At 30.8% G+C, this 27,238-nt stretch overlaps 3 protein-coding genes across 4 annotated transcripts; 1 reads left to right on the top strand and 2 right to left on the bottom strand.

Moving 5' to 3' along the window:
* Nucleotides 1–8,393: 8,393 nt before the first annotated feature.
* Nucleotides 8,394–11,468, bottom strand: LOC114393047. The gene is made up of 6 exons (XM_028354304.1): nt 11,413–11,468; nt 11,137–11,250; nt 10,728–10,866; nt 10,544–10,630; nt 8,509–8,605; nt 8,394–8,407 (listed from the first exon to the last, which is right to left on the bottom strand). The coding sequence occupies exons 1-5, from the start codon at nt 11,466–11,468 to the stop codon at nt 8,576–8,578; spliced, it is 426 nt and encodes a 141-aa protein (XP_028210105.1). The 3' UTR covers nt 8,394–8,407; nt 8,509–8,575.
* Nucleotides 11,469–12,971: 1,503 nt separating this feature from the next.
* LOC114393468 lies at nt 12,972–17,474 on the bottom strand. The gene is made up of 9 exons (XM_028354821.1): nt 17,345–17,474; nt 16,907–17,077; nt 16,717–16,803; nt 16,116–16,243; nt 14,580–14,676; nt 14,392–14,469; nt 14,073–14,298; nt 13,649–13,872; nt 12,972–13,256 (listed from the first exon to the last, which is right to left on the bottom strand). The coding sequence occupies exons 1-9, from the start codon at nt 17,372–17,374 to the stop codon at nt 13,233–13,235; spliced, it is 1,065 nt and encodes a 354-aa protein (XP_028210622.1). The 5' UTR covers nt 17,375–17,474; the 3' UTR covers nt 12,972–13,232.
* A 246-nt stretch (nt 17,475–17,720) lies between these two features.
* On the top strand, nt 17,721–21,893 carry LOC114393467 (tRNA (adenine(37)-N6)-methyltransferase). 2 transcript variants are annotated; one of them, XM_028354819.1, is made up of 7 exons: nt 17,722–17,904; nt 17,995–18,419; nt 18,720–18,812; nt 19,760–19,819; nt 19,957–20,031; nt 20,412–20,492; nt 21,455–21,893. In XM_028354819.1, exons 1-7 carry the CDS (start codon nt 17,829–17,831, stop codon nt 21,827–21,829), a joined length of 1,185 nt encoding a protein of 394 aa, XP_028210620.1. In that variant the 5' UTR covers nt 17,722–17,828; the 3' UTR covers nt 21,830–21,893. The 2 variants fall into 2 exon arrangements, with proteins under 2 accessions (XP_028210621.1, XP_028210620.1); XM_028354820.1 differs by lacking the exon at nt 19,760–19,819 and having other exon boundaries at nt 17,721–17,904.
* The last annotated feature ends 5,345 nt before the right edge of the window (nt 21,894–27,238 follow it).

Below are 27,238 nucleotides of genomic sequence, written 5' to 3'. Positions count from 1 at the left end.
AATGATATTTTATGTTTGGTTTTTAATATTGTAAAATTATGATATTAAGCTTTAAAATTATTTTATTAATATTGATTTAATCATTGTTCAACTACTGAATCTTAAACTAGCACGCATATGAAAGTGTTCAATGTCTAGTCTGATTTTAAAAGCATTGTTCAAAACTCACAAATCAAATTATTAATATTTTCTATCTCAAATTTGTCCTAAAATATATTCTGGGTAGAATAGAGATTTGAGAGTTTCGTGAAAAGAAAAAATAGATGAAAGAATTTGATTATCTTAATTTTAAAAAATAGAGAACTAAATTTGAACCAAAAGAATTAGAATACTATAATTTCACATTGATCATTAATGCAATTAAACTAAAAATATCCTCAAGAGAGGGTTATTTTGAAGACCCAAAATTCTGCATTTAAAAACTTACTTATAAGCAACAATTTTGGTTGCAGTAGTGTCTCGAGAGGTAACAATTTTAATCACACTAGCCTTTAAACAAAATATCCACATACATAATAAATTTTACTCGCAAATTGCATATGAATAAAACAATCTACTTTTACCCATGGCCACACCCCCCTTCCCAAAAATATTCTCTACACTAATCTTTCTAAATGTTGAAACCATTAATTAAATGAAGCTATTCCGACGATATTTGTTCTGGAGCTGAATGCTTGAACAGTTGAACTGGTTTTAGAAGTTATTGGTCTGGACATTCGCACAATAATGCCCATGTTTATCTAGTGTAGACCCTGTTTAAAGGGGAAGCTAGCCATGTCATTTGTCGTTCACATTCATTTTATCGGACCTACAGAACGAAAATGCATTGAATATAAATTGAGAGCTAAACTACTTTCAACTAAATTCATAATTGCATATAGGATCATCTGCCCTTGATTATATCCATTGCTGAATGCATCTATGGATTTAGGTGGCATATTTAATGAGGTAGACATTGATGAGAGGATTGTGCTGTGTTCAGTCCATTTAATTGATAGATATAGTTACAAGCAGTTTGCAGTTTTCACGATTTTCTTTTGCTTCTGAACTTTCAATTTTTTGTTTAGGGAATTGAAGTAAAAATAAGGGACATTTTCATATTGCTCTGGTATGAGTTTTATGGGAGTTTATAAGTATAGCTTATAGCTTTACTAACTTATTTTAATAAGTTTTTTGATAAAATATGTTTAAATAAGTTATTCTTAGTTCATTTTTAAAAAATTATGGAAAAACTTATGGTATATTATCTCATATGATAAAAAGATTTAATCAAATTATTTTTCTAAACAAATATATAGTATCAAGGAATATATTAGAGTTGTTATGTGACAAATCGCATATACGCTTCGGTCACTGAAATTTTAGGTAACGCGTGAGACAAATTAACGAGTAATATATTATAAAATATTACTTAGTAATCTAAATTTTAAAAGTTTAAATTTTTTATAAATAATATTTAAAAGATTGTTAGAAAATACATTGATAGTCACAGCAACAATTTTTATTTTAACAACGTCAACCATCAAATGTAGAATAAATTATTTCTAAATTAAGGAGACTAAAAAATTAATTTTTAAACATGAGACTAAATCAATATTTTCAAATATAAGTAAATAAAAAAATATTTTTAAATTTAAATAATTAAACAATTACTTTTAAATTTGGGAATAAAAAAAATTCACCAATTTAAGGGATAACAAAAATATATTTAACGACCATGTTGGCATGTCATCATAAATTTGACTTGACTATTAGTTAATGATTCTTTTAATGCTGATAGTGCTTAAGAATTAAAATTATACTTTTTCAAATTTGAATGAATAAAATTATTTATTTATTTATTTATATTGAAATTTGAGATATCGAATCTAAATTTTAGAAACTAAAAATATAATTAAAACTATTTTTATGTAAATGTTTTACATTATTAATAGGTTATAAATTTCTTAGTTTGAATTTTTTATAAAATATTATAAAAGTTAATAAACTAACACTAACACTATGTGATTGAATAAAAATATGAAAAATCTGTACATTTATCATCAAGTTGTATAGTATTTATTCATAAATATAAGTATTGGAAACAAATTGTTGTATGTAAATGTTTGAAAAATGATTACACAGTATTTAGTCTACGTTTTGAATAAGATAAATATATATTTTTACATTATGTAAATTTTATCTTAACTTTATAAAGAACAATTTAAATTGTGGTCTGAATTTGTATTAATAATAAATTGGTAAATAGTTGAAGAATGCATAGAATACTTAATAATAATAACTAAAAAAAGAATTATAATCCATAAAATAAAATATGATATTTGTTAATATTTTTCTTATAGATACAATCAATAAATTAAAAAAGCATTTATTATTTATTTAAATCATTTAAAAATATTAAATATTTTTAAAATTTTAACATATCAAATATAATTTCCATTTAATGATTTTTAATGTGTTTTTAGGATACACTAAAATGTTAAACCTAACATGTGTGAGAGGTCTAAAATGTCATCTTGAGTGCCTAATTTTTTTTTATTTGTCAGACTACTGTGTAATATTGATGTGAAATATTTATTAAATTTATCCATAACAAAGATCTATTATAAAAATTAATTGATTATATTTAATAGGAAATAATTCACAAGACTTGAAATTAAGAATTTAATTAATGAGATAAAGTTAAATATCATTCAAATAAACAATTTATTGATAAAAAATTTAGCACTTGATACAAGCAAAACAACTGTAGGATCATATTTATAATAATTTGACATTTGATTAATCAGATTAAAAGGAGAGAAACATATAAATAAAAGATTGATAAAAATCAATTAAGGAATTTTAGAAATTACAAAATAATAATATGATAAAAATATTAATTCCATTTCTTAACTTATGGTTTAACCTAATAAAGAAAAATTAATAAAAGGAATATAAACTACTTTGTGTAAACTTTTTTATAAGTAATCCTAGAAGAAGAAAAAAAACCTTTTTTTTATAATTTGTAAAGACTTTATCGTATTAGCTTCTTCAAAATCTGTTTTTCAATTTATGTATAAATTAATTTTTATTTTTTTATTAGAAGAGTTTAATTTATTATTTATTTATTTATAATCAAAATAAGCTTTATGTATGTTATTGAAAATGTCACCTTCAAGGTGGGTGTTCCTCTAAAAATCACTGAATATATATAGTATTGGACATTTACTTAATCGAATTCCTAAAAAATCCCAATGTTGATTTATAATGTGCTTGGCGGTCGTTGTAGCAATAAATGATATTGCGATTGCAATATATAAGAACCTCACGTGTTTATAAATTTATTGCGCTAAGTTGTTAAGTTTAACTGCACCAAATGACGGGCGACGACTTGACTGCTTGACTTGAACCTACATTAAATTAACTATCCAGAGAATTCTATAAACATTAATAAGAGTTCCATCCGTCGTTCTAATTTAAATAAATTTCAAATTTAATATTAAAATTAATAATGTAAAAGAATTTTTTTAAAAAAATTCGATCAGTTTATAAATTATTATTTTATAAAATATATCTAAACTGAATTTATACATTTTTTTTATCAGAGAAATATTTAACACTAATCTCTTAATTTTATAATCTTCTATCAAATTAAAAATCAATTTACTGATTTAACCTTTCTTAAATATTATATTAATATATTTCTCTAATTCTTTTTAAAAATTATTTAATTTACTTAATCTAATATGATAGTGGAATCTCAACTATCAATTTGAAATTCAAATGTTAGATATTGAGGCACCATTCACTTAATCCGGTATCTACATTTGTCATTAGAAAAAAAGTATGTTTACATTTTTATATTATTTTTTCTCTGTATAAAAATCTGAAAATAGAATCTCAACTATCCTATTCAAATTCAAACCATCCATTTAATCTTGTATCTATATTTGTCATTAGCAAAATCTATAATGTTTTTTTATACTATATATTACATAAAAATCTGGTAATAAAACTTTACAGTACGTGGTAAGTGAAACCTGTGCGTGTTTATATAATTCTTTGCCATTTGTAATTAACCTGATAACACTTTGAAAATAACAAAAATGAAAATTTACAGTGGTAAGTGAAACCTATGCGTGTTGATATAATTCTTTGTTGTCAGCATTGTGGGCTGTGGCAATCCATCCACTTTGAAACTTGAAAAGTACAATACTACCACCTGACATTCTTTGGTAGCTTCTTTGAAATTTCCTCATAATCGTTGTGTTTGTCTTCTACCCTCACCCTCAGCACTCTGCCCACACAATTCGCTCTTCTTGTCTCTCAACCCTGATAGTTAGAGTTGAACTTCAGCTTAATTATAATCTCACCTTGCATGCTGTAATGGGAATTCGGCACCCAATATTGAAAAATTTAAACCAAACTTTCTTAAAATTTGCAATTTGCTGCCTATAGGTAAATAATGCAAATTAATTTTAAATCTGTCCTTTCTACCTATTTTATTAGTCTTACGTTTTCATTCACATTTGTTTTTCATGTCCTACGAGCCTCACAAATTAAATGGCTTAACTTTCCTTTTCTAATCGGAACATGCATTTAATATTACACATATTTATTTTTAAATTTAATATCATTTTAAATCATATTGTTAATTAATAGTAAATTATGGTTAGTATGACTTTCAATATAATTATCTCAAAAATAAAAAATTATTAATGTATAACCTATATTTTCTTATTTTTTTAGTTATATTATTTTAACAAATAATCATTTAATCAAGTCTAATTATATATATATTTTAAAATTGAGATTGTTCATTTTCTTAGTTTTTAAATGTTAGCGTGTGTCTGAATACCCTTTCTGAAAGCATGTGGATCTTGAGATTTTTACACCAAATTTATAAAAGTGAGGTAGAAACTAGTTATATTATATGAATTAGATTTGATTCAATGTACGTCATTCTTCTCTTATGGGGCAGCCAAGATATTAGATATTTTGAAAAATATTCTTTAATTCCTACACACGATCTTAAACTGTAAATATTTGAAAACAGGCTAATTTATTCATTTAAAGAAAGAGCAGCTCGTGGTATTAACGTAAGGTAAGGAGCCTAGTGCCAAGAAGGGGAATAAAGAAAGAAGATAAAAAAGCTGAATGGAGTCAGAAACTTTCAGGTCAGAAACTAGTGAAAAGCAAGGCAATCATGTTGATTCCTTGAGTCATGCTGGTGAAAGGGGAAAGAGAAAAAAAGAGAGACACATGCATATAACAGTTAGTACATTTGAAAGGCAATTTCTTTCCAAAACTACTATCATAAGTGGTAGGATAGGCTTATGCATTTATGCCACAATATAACTGCCAGTACTATGCCCTTGACTTTTCCTTCTCCCTTAAATAAAAGAAAACAGATATTTGTTTTTTCTATTTATGTGGCTCACCCTTTTCTTACATTCTTTTTCATTGGAGATCTTTTCCAAGTTAAATAAACAACACAACAGTGGAGTCAAAGTCCACCAATCAAGGAGATAGAGAGAGAGAAGTACGTGGCAGTTAATGCAAAAACGTGAAGTGGGTTGGTGCGAATTGTGAAAAAAAGCAAACGGAGGAAGCCCCTGAAAAATGGCACACCGACACTATGTTGGAGTACTGCATGGCGAATTGACGTTGTTGTTGTGTTACGTGTATTGTGCGTACCATGTAACATGTCACATTGTCACGCTTGTGACTCTGATTTGCTCGCGGATCGTATACACATACAGCGTTCATAAATCTCCTTGACTATTGTTGCGTTCACACATTCACATTTGGTGAATTTTTCCTTCATCGAAGCACCAATTCAAAGATTAAGAAAAACAAAACATTTATTTATTTTTATTCTGTCATTGCCTCGTTGGTTTTGAAGGTTTATGTACGGATCAATCATAGAGATAACGCTCAGTTTTTAGTTTCTGTATAGCATATGATTATCTAAAAATTCTAATTAACAGTGAAATTATTAGAGTTCTTTAATCTTATCTTTACCATCCCTCTCCCGTAACTGCATGCCCGATTAATTATTCAGTTAGCTGGGAATTACCTTTACTAGATAGTAGGGATTTTATGTGATAATTTATAGTTTTCGATCTTCTGGTAATAACTTATCTTTTAATTTTAAGCAAGCGTATAAATTAATAATTAGTTTCTTGAAAATAAATTTTAAATTAAGGAATGCAATTGTTTCATTTTTTTTCAGTTCTCTTGTTGTATTGAAAATCTAAATTGTATTGCTTGTTTTATGGACAAATATATGCTTACTTTCTGAGTCTTAGCATTCAACTTAACCACTTGTATTCCTAAGTTGAAATTCAAACAATCTATAAATAATATTAATACTCATTTTTTATTTTCTCTATATTTCCTCTTTCTTTATTTTCGAGGGGGTTAGATGTCCCTCTTTCTGTTGCCTAATAAGTTTGGCCCCACGCTGACCACCACAACTTTAGTTCCCTTACGTATGTTTCTTCGATTAAATGATTTTTTTTACGTCTTTTACGCTTTGGGAGCATTGAATTTTGGGTTCAACCAGAAACTTCTGATAATTTCTCTTTCTTCATCCGCCTTAAATTGCTAGATATTTAGGCCTAGGCCCATCACGTGATTCACAACGAGGCCTTTTTGTTTCGTTTCTTAATTTATTCATTCCCCCTAAATTACTCAATTTATGGGCCCAAGTCCATCGTGTTGCTCATAAAGAGGCCTTTTATCCGTTTTATTGGATTTCTGCGCAAAGCAAATCATGAACCCTTATTAGGCCCACGTGTGTTTGTGATTACTACAGAAACAGGGCTGATAACTTGATAAAGACACAATAGTCTCATAGGCCGAAGCAAAAGTAGAATTAGGGTGGTTCTAGGTGCACCCAACATTATTGCTGATGCATCCAGCACTTAAGATGAAATGAAGAAAATAACCTTGATCCGTAAGTCTTTAAGTTGATTCGTAAAAGACTTATGAATCAAGTTGATCCATATGCTTAATATCAACATACGGATCAACTTGATCCGTATCAATCTTATGAATCAACTTGATTCGTACGATTTACGGACTACCCTCACGCACACCCATCACAAATGCGAAAAAAATGCAGAAACAGTTTTGATATTTTAAAAAAATGCTGGGTGCACCTAGCAACACCCGTAGAATTATTAGTATGACCCTTGTCTGAACATAATTTTAGGGAAGGGGATCTTTTTCTTTGTCCTAGTCAAATTGTCAAAATATCAAACACAACCGCTACTTGACACTTGACACTAACATTTAACTTATAAACTCCTGCAAACTACCTAGAAGCTACCAACTTACCCTTGTGAAAAAAAAGACATTGATGTTTTTTTTAAGAGAATAGTTGATAACATTGAATCAATTCGGACCATAGTAATTGCGTTATTTATCAGTAACTGCAGATAGAAAAAGGCCATACATATTGCAGACATGAAGAACTTGTTTTCTCTGCTTGCTTATCAGAAACAAGTTGGTTTGGATCATCTTGGTCTAACAACAACGTGCTGTACGCATTAAAATAAGGAAAGGAGGTTAGTCATATCAATACCTTGCAGAATAATGCTATGGAAAGAAAGAAGAATTTGCTACTGCCTACTGCTATACAAATTTGAAGCCTGTACCTTAATTTGTGTCCTTTTATATGTACAAGTGACATGTACTCGCCCATCACTAGCTTGGATAACAGTAGGATATGAAAATTCCATTCCCAATGTATCCTCTAATGTAAGTGCCTCATGCCAGGAATCACCATCATCCTCAGAGAGGGAAAGTTTAAGCACACCCCTTGAAATTGTATTATAAGCGAGCAATAGACGACCATCTCTTAGCTTAACCCCATCAATACCCAATACAACAAGAGTGGTTTCTTAGATGAGCCACTGATGAATGCATGAGGAAGAAAAATACATGTGTAGCACAGAACAGAGAGAAACTTAGTCAACATCTTCAGAAGTAAAGCAATTCAAGATCAACTTGGTTCTTGTAGTCCAGTTAAGTACTAGAGCAAGCAACATGAATAGTTTGGAAAATTAACCTGAGTTTGGGTTGGGGAGTTGTGTAGATCAAATGATTCTGACACGTAAATCCTTCCGAGGCCGGTAAAGGATCTAAGCAAAACACGCAGTGTGGTATGGTACTGGTTGAATCACACCAAGGGGCCTATTCTCAATGTAAATTGGGCCATACTTTCTCCATGTCCCGCTAAAATCTGTTGTAACCTGTTACCATGCCACAAGCTATAGAAGTTAACCAACTAATCAAGATCAAATGCGACTGCATGACTATGATCAGTTCTATTAAAAACCTCTGCCCATGCTCCCCAGGATTTCCAGCTTTCAACAGAAGATCCACAAAGTATGTCACCATTTTCCAGCAAGAGAGGCTGAAAAACAGTAATTAAATTCAGTACTAAGAACATAAATTTTGTCCTGAATGTGAGCTCCAGCGCACTGACAAAATAATATGAATTGGTTTTTGTTTCACCTTATTCTTGATAGGTCCTAATATACCAGGAGGAAGTTGTTCTCTTTCTGTCCAGGTAATTCCTTTATCATATGAGCGTTTCATGAATCCACTCCACCTGAAATACAATAATCTAATTCTTCTCATTTGTTCCAAATTTATTAGAGCCTCCTACATTGGAGTATGATGACTACCATAACTGATTAAGATAAAAACATTTTAATTCAAAAAGCAGAGCTGAAACTCTTTGACATGTCATTTAAAATGAATCTTCAATTGATGTTGTGTTCTTAAAAACAATTATTTTCTATAACACCTAACTTTCAAATAAAGAGATTTCCTGTTTCTCAATTGCAAATCATTCCAATTTAAAATAAGCATTTCTTAAAGGAATTTGTGCATTACTGAAAAGATTAGCACGAATATAAAATGAAAACGATTTTACCACATAGTGATATTGAGTGCCAAAACATGGATCGCAGTCAATGGATTGTCACATTCATATTTGGGAATGTAGACATTCCATAATGTATGATGCTATCACTAGCCGAACCCAACTTCTTTATTATAGGGATTCCATTGCATAGTGATATTGAGTGCCAAAACATGGATCTCAGTTAATATAGATTGTCATATATTCATATTTGGGAATGTAGACATTCCATAATATATGGTGCTATCACTAGCCGAACCCAACTTCTTTATTATAGGGATTCCATTGCATAGTGATATTGAGTGCCAAAACATGGATCTCAGTTAATATAGATTGTCATATATTCATATTTGGGAATGTAGACATTCCATAATATATGGTGCTATCACTAGCTGAACAAAACTTCTTTTTACAGGGGTTTCATTTTTGGTATTGGAATGCAACTTTCTTCCAACTTTCATTGTTGAATAATACACTTCACAGATTCACGACCATAAAAACATACAAAAAATCACAGTGGAGAATCATAGTCAATGTATCCATCCTACTTTATGTAGGATGTTGCAGAATAAAGAAACAGGTGGCCAGGTGGGAAATGTTCTTACAATTGCCATTTTTGTATACAATAATTGGTACAGTGAAACAATATTTTGACATTTTAGTACAGAGCCGAGAAAGACCACTCCCTCTTTATGAAGGAATGGTATTTTACAGAAATTGAGGATCATTTCTCAATTATGCAAGACATAGCATTATTGACATGTTAAGTAGGCTAGTCTGTTTAGGATCATTTCTCAATTGTGCAAGACATAGCATTATTGACATGTTAAGTGGGCTAGTCTGTTTAGGATCATTTCCCAATGGCTTTAGTCAAAGGAATCTTACTACCAAATAAAAGGGGATGGCAGCAAGCATAACAGATACCCACTCACACACACAAGAAGATTGCAAGGTTTGAAGCTTTACTTTTGAAAATCTAGGCCTGTTCTGTAAACAGCAGTAACTCATTGGATGGAAGTTTGAACAGTACAGGGTTCCACATAGGAACATTTGGTTCTTCATCAGCAGTTATAGGTGATTGCCATCTGCCACTCTACCAACCAAATTTGCATTCACAAACTAAAACGAGCTGTCCAAACTTTAGAGTTAAGTAACATCTCCTGCCCCTAATGTTACATTGGTAGGAATATGAAACAATTAATACAAAGATGATTACAATGTTACATGTCAGTCACTATGGAAATTTATGTATTTTCAAAGCTATATATATATATATATATATATATATATATATATATATTTATATTATGTATTCTGTAAATAATAAATAAACAAGTTAATTTCATTTCTACAGGAAGATGCATTTCATTGATGAAAACCAAGCATGCAACTAAATTTGTTTTGCAAGAGTTATCCACAGGTCATCCGTATACTCTAGTCTAGGCACAAACCAAAAAAGAAAACTAAACCAGGAAAACTGGGACAAATTAGACATCAAAATTACTCTGACTGCACAAGTGTGCCCAATATCTTATGTATAGAAAGATAGAAGGCAGTGTAACATTGTATCTATGTATCTATCTATATACTCAGTAGATTTAATCATTTAATTAATGCATCTACCTTATAAGTCTGCAACCGTATTTTTACATCTGGTGCCCCCTCTGATGAGCGACCAAAATAGGCAACCAAAAAATGACCCTTCCCAACCTGATGAAGTCAAAATAGATAATAATGATTCTGTTATAATACTGATGACAAAAACCCAATGATTATTTAAAACAAGGACTATTTTATAATTTACAACCTCAACAATGGTAGAAGCATCACAACTGTTGAAGGGAGTTGATCTTTCAGGAAAAGCGAATTCCTCCACAACAGACCCTTTTATGTAGCCGCTGTTTTTATTGCCTAAACTATCCGCATCTGAATTTATAGAGTTTGGCCTGCATAAGTTTGCAACTTCATCTTAGCTTTTTACAAGAATATTGAAGAACTGTGAGACTTAATTGCTTCTCACTTGAGTCTCATTTTAGACCAGAATATTATAATCTACTACCCACAGAAACTTATAGTGTCAAGCTAAAGGTTTGTGAATATGAGCAGAAAGCTCCAACATAAAAGAATCATAGACTCTAGAACCAAAGAAGATAATAGTGTGAAAACGATAGAATCAAATAATGGTTCTTTCTGTGGTATGAAAGAGGATCGCATACCCAGAGAAGGAGTAAGCTCTATGAATGATGATAGAGTATGAACACCAAATGTACAGAGTTAAGGAACAAAGACATGGTTCCACTTCTACACTTCCGCCAACTGAATACTGATACCTGCAACGCAAACCGTGGTCAACGTGGGAGGGAAATAACACATTGTAAAACTATATTCATATACTAAAATTATATTTTTATTTTTACTTTTCTCAGCACATCACTTATGTTATTTGTAAAAAAATTACTATAAAAATACTATATAAATAGACTTTCCCTAACTCATTTGTTCTGCTCAGTTTGGGAGTTGACTGAAGATCAGCCCTCAAAAATGTCATCTTCTGTCTTTCATTTTATTTGATGTGTTGACTTGATATCACATGTTTTGTTACTACTGCCACTGTGCCATGTCCATTAAAATATTTGCCCGATAAGCATGTTTGTTTTTATGCAATTGAAAACAAAATTTTCGTACTATATAAATACGATGATTCGAAATATTTTATTGTAAATTGTGTTTGTAAGTAAATGAAAATTATTAATTTCTAAATTTTCCTAATTGTTTATCTATAATTTTGCTGTCTTCTATAGATGTCTAAACTACCTAAAATGTATTCAATATTTTAATGTTTAAGAAATAAATAAACTATTTATTTAAGACTTCTGTCGATGCAAAACCGACAGGATTTCAATGTTTTTTATCGAAATAATTTCAATGCAACTATTTATTTAATGATGTTACTGTTGAGAAATATCCAGATCTCACATCAGTTGTCTTATTTTTTGGAGTGCAACTTATATATCTGTTTAGACCTCGTCTTCGCTATAGCTCCGACCATCAAGTCGCACCCACCTCGAAGTCCAGTTTACAGGAATCCACATTAGAATAAGTTGAAACATACAAACTTGAACCGGACTGGGATTGGTTTTGGGGGTTAACTTTAATGCATAAGCTCGAACGAACACAGATGAGGAGTAATTCTTCAAATATATAACTTGATTCTGATATAGTCCTTCTGAAAGCATGAGAATGTCTGAATGTTCCAATTCCAATCACTTGTGAAAGTTTTGAACCTGGTGAAAGTTTTTCCAGCAGGTTTTTTTTTGCGATTATTTGTGTAAAAAAATATTTTAATAATCATAAAAGTTTACTATTTACTCAACATATGTGCGCCTGTGATCTGTGCATAAATAGACTTGACTCCAGCATGTGCCCCTCCTGCTGTGATTGGAAATTATATCACGTAACGTCTCTCACTATTTTTGTAGTTTCATTTGTTTTTTCTTCTTGCCAATGCATATTTTTATTTAGCAGTTGCATAAACATAAATTATTCACAACAAACAAAAGGAGCATTTGCACAAATTAACTCTTAATATCCTTTACAAATTAGGTTAAAATAATATATTTTAAATGTAAAAAAATACATTAAATTATATTGATTAAACTTTTTGTTTATAAATACTATATATATATATATATGCTAAGCTCAGTTAATCAATGTAATTAGCAAGACCCAAAGAATATATATATTTTAAGCTTTTACTCTTTTTTCAAAAGTTTGCTTTATTTACTCCCATAATTTTTATTAGTCATTTATTTATATAACACATAAATTAAGAAAAATGATTAATCTTCTCTATATTAATAAATTATTTATATTTTCCTAATATGTCAATTATCTCTCGCATTTACTACTTAGAAATTTTATACGCTATTATTTTTTCTCTTTTCTTGATAAGAGTATAATTGATAACTCTATAAAAAAAATATAATTGATAACAAGCAAACTTTAAGTTATCTTTTTATTGATCGAAGGATAGTACATATGATAATGTAAATGAATTCAAAAAAATTATATAAAAAAAACTTATCCTATATCATAAAAATATCTTTAAAAAATTAAGAAATATCTAACTGTACCCCAAATATAAAAATTGGAAATAAGAAGTTTGTAATTAACCAAGAATACTCATGCTTTTAGTCCTTGCTCATGTGCTTACAGGTTACAACTACTGATAATAGAAAAAGGCCAAATATGATCTCAGCCGTACAAGATTGGTTGCTTCTGCTTTTTCTCAATTGAAACAGTTTACTCCACATCAACTTGGCCGAAGAACGACACGCTTCCAAAAAAAACCAGAAGAAGATAGGGGGTTAATATTATCAGGAAATGCATGAAACCAATTGCAGATTAATTAACAAAAAGAAACTCAACCATTTCTGTCAAAAAAAAAAAAGAGGAAATTCAACCATCCTCAAATTTTATTTTGAACAAAAAGTGCTTATTTCATTTCATTCAGAAGAAGATAATAAATATAATTTAGTATACGATCTAGACGCTCTTGCCAAATAATGAGTTTGGAATATAGCTGAGATACAATCTACATCTAGACATAATAAGCTGGAAATCAGAATAAGCAGTGTTGCAATGAAGAGACTGTCAACCATCCTCAAATTATAACAACTGAAACCTACAATACAAAATCAACTACCACATAAAAATTTAAGTTAGTACCTTAATTTGTGTCCTATTATATGTATAGGTGATATGTATTCGCCCATCACTATCCTGGATTACAGCAGGATATGAGAATTCCATTCCCGATGTATCCTCTAATGTGAGAACCTCACACCAGGAATCACCATCATCCTTAGAGAGTGCCACTTTAAGCACACTCCTTGATACAGTATTATAAGCAAGCAATAACCGGCCATCTCTAAGCTTAACCCCATCAATACCTAGTAAACGATGTTAGACAGATGTGCCATTAATGCACAAAATAGATAAGTACAAAAGAATGAAAAGGGATACTCAGGGTGCAGTAAAAAACTTCAAAATTGAAGTAATCCATGGTCAACTTAGTTCTTACAGTTCAGTTAAAAAATGTCATAATTATTCAGCAAAAATTTGCAAGCAATAATATGTTTGCAAAATTGACCTGAATTTGGGTTAGGGAGCTGAGTAGGTTTTGCATATCCCCAGGTCTTGCCACCATCAGATGATTCTGACATACATACTCTACCAATGCCATCAAAGGATCGTAGCAAAACACGTAGTTTCCCATCTGCAGTCTGATAAGGTACTGGTTGAATCACACTCAGAGGTTTATTTTCAATGTAAATTGGGCCATGCTTGCTCCATGACCTACCAAAATCTGTTGTTACCTATTGCACGCAAGAAGAAATAAACGTCAGCAAGTGAACATTTCTAAGCATCACTTAAACAAACAAGCCAACTAGGACGAGTTCAGTTAAAACCTCCACCCAGGCACCCCAAGAGTTCCAACTTTCAACGGATGATCCACATAGTAAATTACCATTTTCTAGCAAAATGGGCTGAGAAATAGTAAGAAAATTCAGAAGTAGTGAAGAATAAATCTAATATAGCTATAAAAATCCAAACCTCTTGCCATTGATAAAATACAGTGAAATAGATTCTGTTGTACCTTATTCTTTATAGGTCCTAATATACCAGGAGGAAGCTGTTCTCTTCCTGTCCAAGTTTTGCCTTTATCATATGAGCGTTTCATGAATCCACTCCACCTGAAATAAATAGACCCATTCTGCTCATGTAAAGACAAATAATAAACTTAAAATAACCTAAAGTCCTATATGGTTAGAAGGGTGATGATGACTTGTTGAGATAAACAACTTCATTCTAGTCTCTAGACAAGGCCCTCAATCAAATATTTCAATCCAATGGCAGCACTGCAACTTTTTTTTTTTTTTTGGAAAAAATGTAAATTATATTAAACCCAAAATGATATAATAATAAACGGGGCATACCCCGCAGTTAAAGAAAATCAAAAGCCTCCCTAATACAAGAAGACCTATATCAAGATGCTAAAACAAATGCAACTTACTAAGGGGTTACAATGAATTATGAGTACATCTTTCCAATATATTATTTGTCATAGTAATATTTCCATATTTTTATTTTTATTTTTATTTTTTTTTCTTTATCAGTTAGAAATGATTTTATCCATAATTATGAACTTTCGTGCAGTGTTTCTAGTATTCTATGAATATACTTTATAGGAACTGAATTTACTGTGGATTAATAGAGAACAGTGCTTTGGTTATAAAGCTAATATAGCATCTGACAATGAAAGCAAACAAATCGAGAGATTGAAAAATTCTCCGCCCTGCAGCGACAGACACCCAAAACTACCCAAAAGTGATTCTCTCCTCTCTTATTTCCCCTTTCTTCCCTTATATCCTACAGCCACTAACTTAGCACCATGCTTCCCACATCTATTGCTATAGCCTAAGTAAATCCCATTCTTGCCCCTACCCATATGGGGTCCCTAACAATATCAATCTAACTACCCAGTTACCAGGATTTTACTAAGGAGAAGCAGTAATGCATATAAAAATGCCTATGATGTTCTATACAGCATAGTTTTATTTGGACCAAAAGCCTAAACCATCCATGAATTTTACATAGGGTGATCCAATGCTCGTCATATCATAAGACTAACTAAACTGATTAATAATTTAGACATGCATATGTTTTTATGAAATCTCCAATAAAGACATTATAGTTGGAAGAAATAAGACCAAGGAAAAAGTTGTAACAGAAAATCCCAAATAATCATTTAGTTTTATTTGGACCAAAAGACTAAACCATCCATGAATTTCACATAGGGTGATTCAATGCTCATCATATCATAAGACTTACTAAACTGATTAATTTAGACATGCATATGTTTTTATGAAATCTCCAATAAGGACATTATAGTTGGAAGAAAAAGGACCGAGGAAAAAGTTATAACAGAAAATCCCAAATAATCATTTAGGTCTATAATGTCATGCAGGATAGTGAAATTGGACAGAAAAAATTCATAGTTGCATGCCAAAGAGGACAGGATAAACCAAGTTGTCTTAACAACTACCATATATGAAAGCATTGCGGCAATGAATGTCTGTACTATCCCAAAATAGATGTAAGAGGACAGAGGACAAAAAGTTATAAACTTTACTTTTGAACTTCTTGGCCTATTTTATAGAACAGAAGTAGCTCATCTGATGGAAGTTTGAACAGTGCAGGGTTCCACATAGGAACATTTGGTTCTTCATCAGCAATTACAGGTGCTTGCCATCTTCCATTCTATCCACCAAAATTGTGTTCAGAAAGTTAGTGCAGCATTCAAAATTTTAGAGCTCAGTACACTCCTCCTACAGATATGGAACTATAAAGACAGTTATGACAAACAGATTAGAAATCAAAATCTGTTGCCACTTTCTTGAGACACATTTGTAAAACTACTTGATAGGAATCCTACATTGCCACATACACTTGTACGAATTGATTTCAGCTGCACAGTGCAGTAAAATAATCTCAATAGTTAACCAGCCAGATAAAACTTAAAAACTCCCCATGTCATGCTGAATTTCCCAGGCAAAGCAAACAGCTAGTAAGCAAAATGTAAAATATAGAAAGGGAGAAAGAAAAGAAACCCAGGAAGTAGAATATACTAAAGCCCAGTTTCTTAAATCAGACACCAAAATTAGTATAACTGTGTGAGAATGCCCAGTATCCTATGAATTGAAAGACTTGGGGGGTACAGCATGTACATTTACCTTGTAAGTCTGCACCCATATTTTCACATCAGGTGCCCCCTCGAATGTACCCCCAAAATAGGCAACCAAAAAATGATCCTTATCAACCTACAAAAACCAAACAACAGTATTGAGTTCATTTGACAAAAATTGCAAAAAATAAAATCCATAATGTCTTTTTTATGGGCAAAGGTTTTTTGTACTCCATGACCTCAACAATGGTAGAAGCATGACAACTCTTGAAGGGAGCTGATCCTGCTTGGTAAGTGAACTCCTCCACTAGTGGTCCTTCTATTGAACAATTGCTAGCCATGGCTAAAGGTTGAACTCGCGAGATTGCTGTGTTTTTCTTTTTCTCTTTTACACTGCTCGAAACAATCATCTGCAAAATTTATCTTCAAGTTTCAGTTCATGCTTGTTTTAGTAGTGGAAAAATCAAATTGTGAAAAATGGCATAGGAAGTAAAAACAGGATGGTATAGAAATTAGTTGATCTGCACTCGTTGTTGCTTAACAAGTGTCCAAAATCACTTTCAACTTACTTTCCTACTAATCAAAATTGTGAAGTTGCATGGAAAAGATAAGGAAGGAATGCAGTGGGAAAATAATGGAGACGAAAGCAAAAAGAGTGTGAATTGAATGTATCTTACACGGTGAATTCGCGACAGCGCTTGCCCCATTCAGATAGATCCGAGCTCACAAACACTCAAGTTGACCACCCAAACTACTGTTTATTTACTCCGGTGCGATGTGGATGATATAATAAATAAATATTTTTAAGAGGGTCTTAAAACATTGGTTAAGTTAATAAACTAAAAAAAATATTTATTATAAAAATCATAAAAGTTTACTGATCAGTGTTGTTAACTAATGCCTTAATTAAAGATATTTTTAAAACAATAAATACTAACTTGTATTCTTAAGAAACTAAAAAAATGATACACATAACATTCCAATAAAAAAAAATAAAAATTAACCTTTGGTTCCCAGAGAAATATTCTAAAGCACTCAAAATCTAAAAAAAAAAATACCTTTTTTAGAGTTTGAGGAGAGTCAACAAAGACAAACAAAAGCAAAGAGAAAGGAGAGAGTATAGTATGAGAAGAAGTGGGTCATCGGAACTGAAGTGAAGTGATGCGCGGCAACATTTGGGAAACAAAATGGTTGACAGTGAGCATAACCCTAACACTCACCGCCGTTTCCATCTCTGGTAGGTATTCATTCATATATGCTATTTCAATTCCTATTCCTATTCACTCACCATGCTCATCTCTCTCTCTCGCTGAAATTAATTTTGCAGCGTACGTATTAAAGAGAAAATGGAATCATCTGAACTCCAAAATTGAGGAGCTTGAGGCATCTCTCAAGTCTTTCTCAGACAATTGCGCCTCCGAAAGACAAGGCCGAATTAGAGCTCAACAGGCCTTGAGAAAAGAAGTAACACAGTCGCAACCTAATTCTCAAAAGCTTAACCTCACTTCTTATCCCATGATGCCAATTGGTGTCGTCCACTCGTGCTTCTCCACCAGGAACGGGACGCCGAGGCAACCGTTACTCGTCCCACTTGCTAGGGCGTGTTTGGTTTTCAACACAACTCGCGTTCCGCCGGCGTCTCTGGAGGGTTTGGAGGAATATTCTCATTGCTGGATTCTCTATGTGTTTCATTTAAATACGGATCTCGATAAGCTCTGGAAGCACCCGTCTAAATCAGGGTTCAAGGCCAAGGTGCGTGCCTCTGGTTTCAATTGATAAGTTAGGCCATGCGTACAATGTACTTATAGGAGAAGAAAATAAGAAGATAAAATTATTTGAGTTTTTCATATAAGCTAAATTCACTTTATATACTTTAGCTTTTGGAGAAGTTAGATGCATTAAGTTGACATTAGCTTATATGAGAAGATCAATTCATTTTATCTTTTTTTTCTTCTTTTCTTTTCTTATAAGTACTTGTGAAGATTGTCATAGCTATGTGGCGTTAGTTTTTATTTTATGCAAGTCTTTTCATATGGATCAGTGGATGAATAGGTGAGGGTTCCAAGACTGAAGGGTGGAAGAAAGGGAGTGTTTGCCACACGATCCCCACATCGTCCATGCCCCATTGGCCTCACAGTTGCAAAGGTAATGACACATATTGTCACTATGGTGTGTGATGATACTTCTCACAAATGACATTTCTCTTTTTTGTTACTATCACTCTGATTTAATGCATATTGTTGAATTTTGGAGCAAACGAGAGTGTCTCAGAAAATAGCACTGTGTCCTTTATCAATTATTATACATTACTAAACTGTTGTAAGCCTATGACAAATTTATTCCTAAGACAGTTTGGGATTTCAGACCCTTGTTGGTAAGATAGATTGCATTTGTGTCATGAAAGAAGTGATTCGGTGTTTTTGAATTAATAATGTCAGTTTTAACATTTATATGGTTATTGCATTAGTTCAACTCAACCCCTCCCCCCAAGTATGGATTCATTTTGGTGTGTTGTCAAGAAACTATTTTTTGAAAGTGCACGTGATAAAGTATATCCAATAGAAAATTATTATGTTTTGAGGCAATTCGATGCCTAACAAGTAACAACAATGATTTGTGTAAACAAGGGTCTCTCACATGTCATTTTGCGTAAGAGTGGATGATAAAAAGTATGAATCAGTTACAGAAAAAAAGAAGAACAGATCATGGATAGGTAGAGTGGCAACTTACAAAATTCTAACCTACAGGGTGGCACATTGAAATTGGGCCACACTGCTGGTAGGAAATTGATTTAACCCTTGTTATTATGAGATTATGAAAATATTAGGGTTTTTTTTAGCAGTTACTTGTGTTGCACCCAATGTAAAAGGTATAAATATGTTTTTGTGGTAATACTTTAAAAGAAACAGTATTTTGTACCACAGTCCACAGCTATGCAAAGTCTCTTTTTTTTGTGTGTGTGGGTGGGTGTGTTGTCTCTGTTTCCTTTTCCATCCAATCCCTAGAATTTCATCCTTTTGTCTTCAAATAAACAAAAACAAAATGATGGACCTAGTTTTGTAGCTTTCATTTGATCTAACTGTGTACTGTAGGTAGAGGCTGTACAGGGAAATATGATTTTGCTCTCTGGTGTGGATCTGGTTGATGGAACTGTAAGCCTCCATTGTCAATCCCTACTTTTTATACTAACCCTCCTGGGATTATGTGCCACTTGTGTTATTGGTTTAACTATGAATTTTATGCTTTTCTGTGAATGCATAATCATGTTGCTTTTGAATCTCATCAACAGCCTGTGCTCGATATCAAGCCTTACCTACCATATTGTGACAACATCCAAGAAGCTACAGTACCAAATTGGTTGATGGTAATGCTCCCTTGTCCTTTAGCTATATCCTTTGCTGCTTATATTGGTTTAGTTTTTTTAATTAATCTTTAACAGATTCTATCAATTTGATTCTTCAATGACTATAAGTAAACTTCAAGCAATTGTTAGCTGGATGTCAAATTTATCTTCCCATATGGGAAAAATAATATGTAATCAATGATCATTATTACCTTTTACTAGTCACCGAAACTCTTGTACTCTTGTATTCTAATTCTTTGAAAGCTTTATATTATGGGCCACATTTAGAGTCAGCAATGAAATTGAAATGTATTTTTAGTAATACTGTACTTTCTTGCATCCCTTTGTAGAAGTTTAATAAATTATTATCTCATTGTAAGAAAAAAAAATGTATTTTTCAGGAGGATAACTTGCTTTCTGTAGCTTCTGTTAGCTTTTCGGAGCACTTCACTTCAGCACTCAAAAATATCTGGATAATGGTGGTGAGTTGTTAAGTACTTATTGTATCATGTCCACCCTTCCCCCAACCCAATGAAACACAACCTTAACTGCTTTATTTGGATAACTCTGTTAATGGTAAGGATTACATTGAAATGAAATGGTAAACCTAATTAAGCCTTGATTAATTACTTGTTTGAAATTATTGTTGTTAAACAGAATGGATGCACCCCATCAGTCCTCACTGTATAATTTAACCTTTCTTCCAGGGTATACATATCTTAAATTAAAGGGGTATGACTCTGGTCGTCATGCTTCTCTTATGTCTTGCCTTTTGATTATTCTCACTTTTTTTAAACCTTAAACTTAGGTATTCAGTGCTGGTTTTAGTTGCTTATATTTCAGTTTTATAAAGAAAATATTGTTTTAGCTTCTTAACTAGTCTTATAAGTTTTTTTTTTAATCCTTAAAAGTACCATGTCAATGTGACAACATTTTATTTTTTTTACTTGTATTGCAAAATGAGGGAGAGCCACGGTGCAACAGTAAGGTTGCTACCTTGTGACCTAGAACTCATGGGTTCAAATCCTAGAAAGCTCTCCGCTTGCATCCTCCCCAAACCCCGCTTGGTGGAACTTGGGAGCCTTGTGCATTAGGGACTTGTAAGTCCCTGGACCCTAGTTACTAGTTAGAATAGTTGGTCGAACAGAGGAAGCCCCCTTAATTAAACGGAGAGGAAGACCAAAACATCTCAGAGGTGAAATTGTTAGAAATGATTCAGATCTATTTGGCCTCTAGGAAAATTTGTTTCTTAACAGAACACAATGATGCGATTTGATCTATGTAGTTGGAAACCACCCAGTGGGAAAAGACATTGATTATTGTTTTGTATTGCTATTGCATAATGCGTATGTTATTGATCACGTGATTTTTTTTCTTTACTCGCAATTTTCAATCTTCCTGTTTTTGCTCTAATATGAGTGATGAATCTCCCTTACTGCTTCAGGAAAAGAAGTCACTTTATGCATCACCAGGCGAGCTCCAAAGCTTGATAAAGCAGGTTCTTTCATGGGATATTCGGTCATTGAGCCAGCGAAATCGGCCACATGATACTCTACTTAAGAAAGAAAACGATGAACTATTAGGTAATACTGCCGATGTAGATGAGCACCAAGATGAAACAACTTTAGCCCATGAAAGAGAGCAGAATGCTTTAAATTCCAATGAAATAATTTATCACCTGATTTTGGAGGGACTTGATGTCTCTTACAGAATTGATCATGATGGTTATGTTATTGTAGAAAAGATATCAACTTCTGATGTCCAGGACAATAAGCCTAATTTCTGTAATTACTTGACATGGAAAGACAAGCTGCAGTGATTTCTATTATTGTACCCAATTTGCTTTTTAAGCCATACTAATTTAAATTTCTTGTTTTAAAAAATTGGTTTTGCTCTTTTATAACTAATTCTATCGAAGAAGAAATGTAAGCTTTGGAGGTGTTTCATTTCTTTTATGTTTTCATTTTTAATTCATGTTTTCTTTGTTTATTTTCAAAATTTTGTGAAGAAATTCGCAATATCCCTTGCTACTTAATAGTTTGGGCTCTGACAGTGTGCTGTTTTTGTTTTTGTTTTTTTTTTTTTTGAGATAGACAGTGTGCTGTTATTAGTTGTTCATTGGTATTTGAATTCAAATATTTAGAATAAGCGAATATGGGATGCTGATTTAGGTGTTATTTTCAAATTAAAATTTTATTTCGATAATTTATACAATGAATGTCGGCCTTTAATATTGGATTTTAAGATAAAACTTTAATTTTGAAGAACACAAATATCTAAAAAGAAATGCATATAAATTTTACACATCACCAAAAGCAAGCTAGAAAATGCAAAAGGATAGCACAACTCGTTATTACTTTTTAGCAAGCGTGGGATCTACATAAAATAAGAGCATCAGGTGCTTACTTGAGCAATTAATTCTATTCCATAACAAATGCTCTTATGAGTTGCTTTTGTAAAAATAGCTAGCTTTGGAGCTATCTTAAGCTATTTGAATTGATGGGACTACAATCAAGAATCTTGTAAAGTGTATTTGATGCATATTAAAGATATTGTTTTATTTCATTTTTAGACAAAAAAAAATCATTTTAATCCTATTTTTTCAATGGAAATTTTGAAAACATTACGACGAAATATTGAAATATAATGGAAAAAAACACATTTATTAGGAGAATAACAAAAGGACAATTGTTATTTCTACCTCCCTGATATACTTGTATACCTCCCTTTTTTTCTTTTTAAAAAACAAATCCTACTTGTCTTCTCTACCTGTTCTACCTAAAAAACATACCCCTTCTCTACACCTGTTAGTGGTTAAATATTTTTAGGTTTTCGGTTTTCCACTGATAGGAATGTGTGTGAAAAAAAAAAAAACTAAAATCGACGTTAGAAAACTGAATATGCCACATTGCAGAGCCTCTTATGGCAATTCGACACACATCATTCTCACATTGGAGGACACACCTAGACACCTAGTCAAATAGTAAATAATTTTTCAAGTAAAATTATTTTAGGTGAAATCCACGTTGCGAGGAACCTTTTTACAACAATACAGGAACCTTTTTTCCTTAACCAACCTTTTTGTGGGAGGAAGATGAAGAAAAATAGAATCAAGCCCAATGAATACAAGATTAACTGTCCTTTTTTTTTTTTGGTAAAGGTCAATCAACCATTTGTTCTAGAAGCTAGACCCTTTGATTTGCATAACCTTCACGTTTCATTGCTGTTGTACTCCACCATCACTCATGTTATTATAGTTTACTGCATTTGGCTGTCTAAGTATAGACAAGTGTACCTGTTGTATTTGTTTTATCATCTTGATATAGGTCTTCTTGTATTAGGGAGACTTTTAATTTTCTTTAACTACGGATATGTCCCGTTTATTATTGTATCATTGGTTTAATATAATTTACATTTTCTCCCAAATTTATATTAACTCAATGACCACCACTTTGTGTTGCCAAGGAATCCCCACAGGCCACAACCAAACGACCTCGCATCTGTAACCAACTTACTGGACAAGCTTTTCGTTCCATGTGGTAGCTGTTGGTTTTATCCTAGTTATTGTTTGTAACTTTGGTACCCACATATATATTGAAATAAAAATAAAAATAAAACAAAAAATTTTACAAAAATATTGAGCGTAACAATTCAATTTGCTAGTCATTACTACAATTACTCGCTGCCGCCAATAGCCAGCCAGCAGCCAATCTGGCATTCAGAATTTGTTTTGTTATTCCGTAATCGCCCTTCCGTTTTCCAACCAAACTACCAGAAACCATTTTTTAATTGCCAATTTCTTGGATTCTCCGAGTCATGATTATCACTATTGTCCATGCCCATGCATTGATTTTGCTCAATCTATGCGAATTAATTAATGAATTTCATTTGTTTAAATTCAAAATTTCAGTCCCTTTTAAAGTTTTAACCTCCAACTATTCAATCTCATCTTAATTCTTATCTCCCCATGCTCTTTCACTGATTAAGATAAGTAAATGACTTATTTGTTTTATTTTTCAATTTTTATTTTTTTATTTTTTTAAAAATTAAGTTTGGTTATTTATTTTATTTTTTTAGTTCAGTTTATTTTTTTATCCTTTTAAAAATTTTATTGGGTCTTTTATTTTATTTTTGTTCAGTTTCATCATTTACTCTGTTTAAGATTAAGTAGTTGATTATTCAAAAATAATTTTTTTTAATTTAATTTTCGGTCATTTTCCTCTATTTTATTTTTAACAAAAAAATTTCATTATAAAATAATTAACGACATCAAACTATAAAATGTTAAATTAAACAAAAAATTAAATGAATAATTAAAATAAAATTTTTAAAATATAAAACTGAAGAAAAAAATAAAAAAAAAATATTGGAAGCGTTTGTTTCTAGTATAAGATAAAGTACTAAATAAGTTATTTCAGTCTTATATAATAATATGTTTTTTTTTTATGGAGTACTATACTGCTATCCTAAGTCCATCCTATTAACCTACCAACAAAATTGGGAGTGTTTGTTTCTAGTATAATTTTGCATCTTCAGAAATCATATCTCCAAAAATTTTATGCCTACAAATGTTATCCCCATATAAATATTTGGTTGATATTTACTAATTGTAGAAAATTTTAAATTTTATTTAAATAAACACAAAAGCTTTGAGCCTTGAGTCCAATAATTCCTCGATGATTTCTTATTTAAGCATGTCATGCATCGACATCTTATCGTAATATGGCAAATGACAAGGCAGTGCCACATGCACCTATTTATGATCTTGGGCACTAATCTTATATGCATATAAACATTTGCCCGTGAGAAAATCAATGCACACTACCAATCTACCATATATGATGTGGTTATCACTATGCATGCCATTATGCCAATATTGGTGGTCCTACAATGCAATAGTTTTCTTTTATCTTTATTGATAGTCGGTTTCCTGCTAAAAAGTAAGTCTTCAAAGGGATTTTTTTTTTTATTTTACTGAATTCAAAAGGATTCGTTTTTTCACCATAAAATGAGGACACTAGAACAGTTTCTTCAAAACCTTATTTTTATTTGATACTTTGTTTCTAGTTACTAAATGTTTAAAGGGCAATTTAATTATAAGGATGTAACATTGCTATTGATAAAGCAAAGTTCAATTCAGGATTAAAATGGGGAGCTTAATTAATCTTAATTACTAAAGGCACGTGAAAGGAATTAAGAAAATAAAGTAGTATTTGACTCTTTTTTAAAAACTTAAATACAGAGTATCTTCTATTTTTTTTTCTTTATATGGAAGCTTGAAGTTTTAAATTTTTTTAATCAAAAATACTTTTATTTTAGAGATTTTTCTTAATCTGTACGGTATTTGATTTAATTTTTCCTTTTAATAAGAAATAAAAGTATAAAAAATGGATCATCAATTGCAGCTGCAACTTCCCTTTTAAGAGCAAGTTGTTGGTTTGGAACATGAAATACAATAATGGAGTTACAATGAGCAAACCATTAGACCAGGCTGTAAACAGCCACCAGCTGCAACTTTCCTATTGTACTCGATAACATTGACTCCATTATTCTGATTTAGAAATAGCATTTGGTGGGTGTTTTGAAAATTGGATTTAACGTTATAGTAATGTACCCTATTTTATTTCCACTCCTTCAATGCGTTTTCTTTTGGTTTTCAGTTATTAGTTGCATTAGTTAGTTTGTCAGATTGGTAGATTAATTAGCTACTGCTATGGTTGAGAAGTTTCTTTGATATAAACAAATAAGAGAATATATCATATATTATATAGTATAATCAACTTACATTTAATTTAACTATTTTTTTGGAGAATAGAATAGTGGGACTTTTATTTTGGTCATTCTCTTGACTAACTTCATATTTTACTTATATAGTTAATTTACATATAACTTATAGAGAAATATTATCTCCTGTATTTTTTTTATAATAAATAAATAATAATATTTTTAACACTACCATTTATTTCTTATAAAAAAATTAAAAGGGAATATTTTTTAAAAATATGATCCTGTTTGATTTTTGGCATTGTAAAATTTTTAAATTCTGACATTTTCTCAATGATCATTTTTAGTTCTTACATATTAATTTTAGTTAGCTTAGCGTTGACATGGTTAAAAAAATGAAGCAGATTAGTTAAGGTAATGCAAAATATTTAAAATTAAGATAATTCAATTATTTTTAAGTGAAAAATCCAATTAAGTGATGCATTTATTATTTTACAAAAATAAAGTAATTATACGTATGTATGTATATATATTTGTTTATTATGAACAGTGATTTTTTTAAAAAAATTAATATCGTTTTTACATGTCAATTCTCTATTTTACTCTTAAGAAAAATAATAATTTACTTTTAATTAAATACTTTTGATTTTATATTTGCATTTCTATTCATTAATTTTGAACGTTTGTAATATAGTTTATGTTTTTAATATATCAAAACTAGTGATTTGATCTTTAAAAGACAAATATTGTACGCTTTTTAATATATAATAATGATAATGACGATAAATCCTTTTTCTGAAGACTATTACATACAGTACTAACACTTTTTTATTTATAAATACTAAAAAAAAGTAATAATTTTATTATACACAGAAATTCATGATTAAATAATAATGTAATTTTATAAAAAAAATGTTTCTTATAGGCATTTTTCTTTTTGAGATATTTCTATTTGAGGTGAGACAATAAATATAAAAATCTTTTTTGTTAGTAAAATATTTGTTATTGACTAATGAGCACATGTATCAATTGATGTAAAAATGTTTTAGCTTAGTTAAAAGTTTTAAGGTTAAAATTTTGAGTAGATAGATGTGTTAAATTTTTGAGAATTTTTTTTTCATCCATAATAATATTATTTTACTCAAACAATAAGATTACTTTCAGTAAAAAAAAATATATGATCTATAAAAAATGTCATTTATTTCATTACATTCACCTAATTATAAAGTTAAAAAATATCAACTTAATATATTAAAATATCTTGAATTAATTATGTTAACCATCATGATCGTTATTAATATCTTAAGGGTAATAATTAGAAGATTATTTTTTTTAATAAAATATGCAATATTTAATATTATAAATATACCTTTATTACGATTTTTAATATCTAAATAAATAGTAGTCTAATTTAGACTTAATATTTATTATATTATTGCCAAAACTTATATTAACATTTAAATTTTACAAAATTAACTTGAACATCAAGAGTCAAGACCATCTC

The sequence above is a fragment of the Glycine soja genome, chromosome 17, assembly GCF_004193775.1.
Source record: "Glycine soja cultivar W05 chromosome 17, ASM419377v2, whole genome shotgun sequence".
NCBI lineage: Eukaryota > Viridiplantae > Streptophyta > Magnoliopsida > Fabales > Fabaceae > Glycine > Glycine soja.
This window is presented reverse-complemented; position numbering and strand designations above follow the sequence as displayed.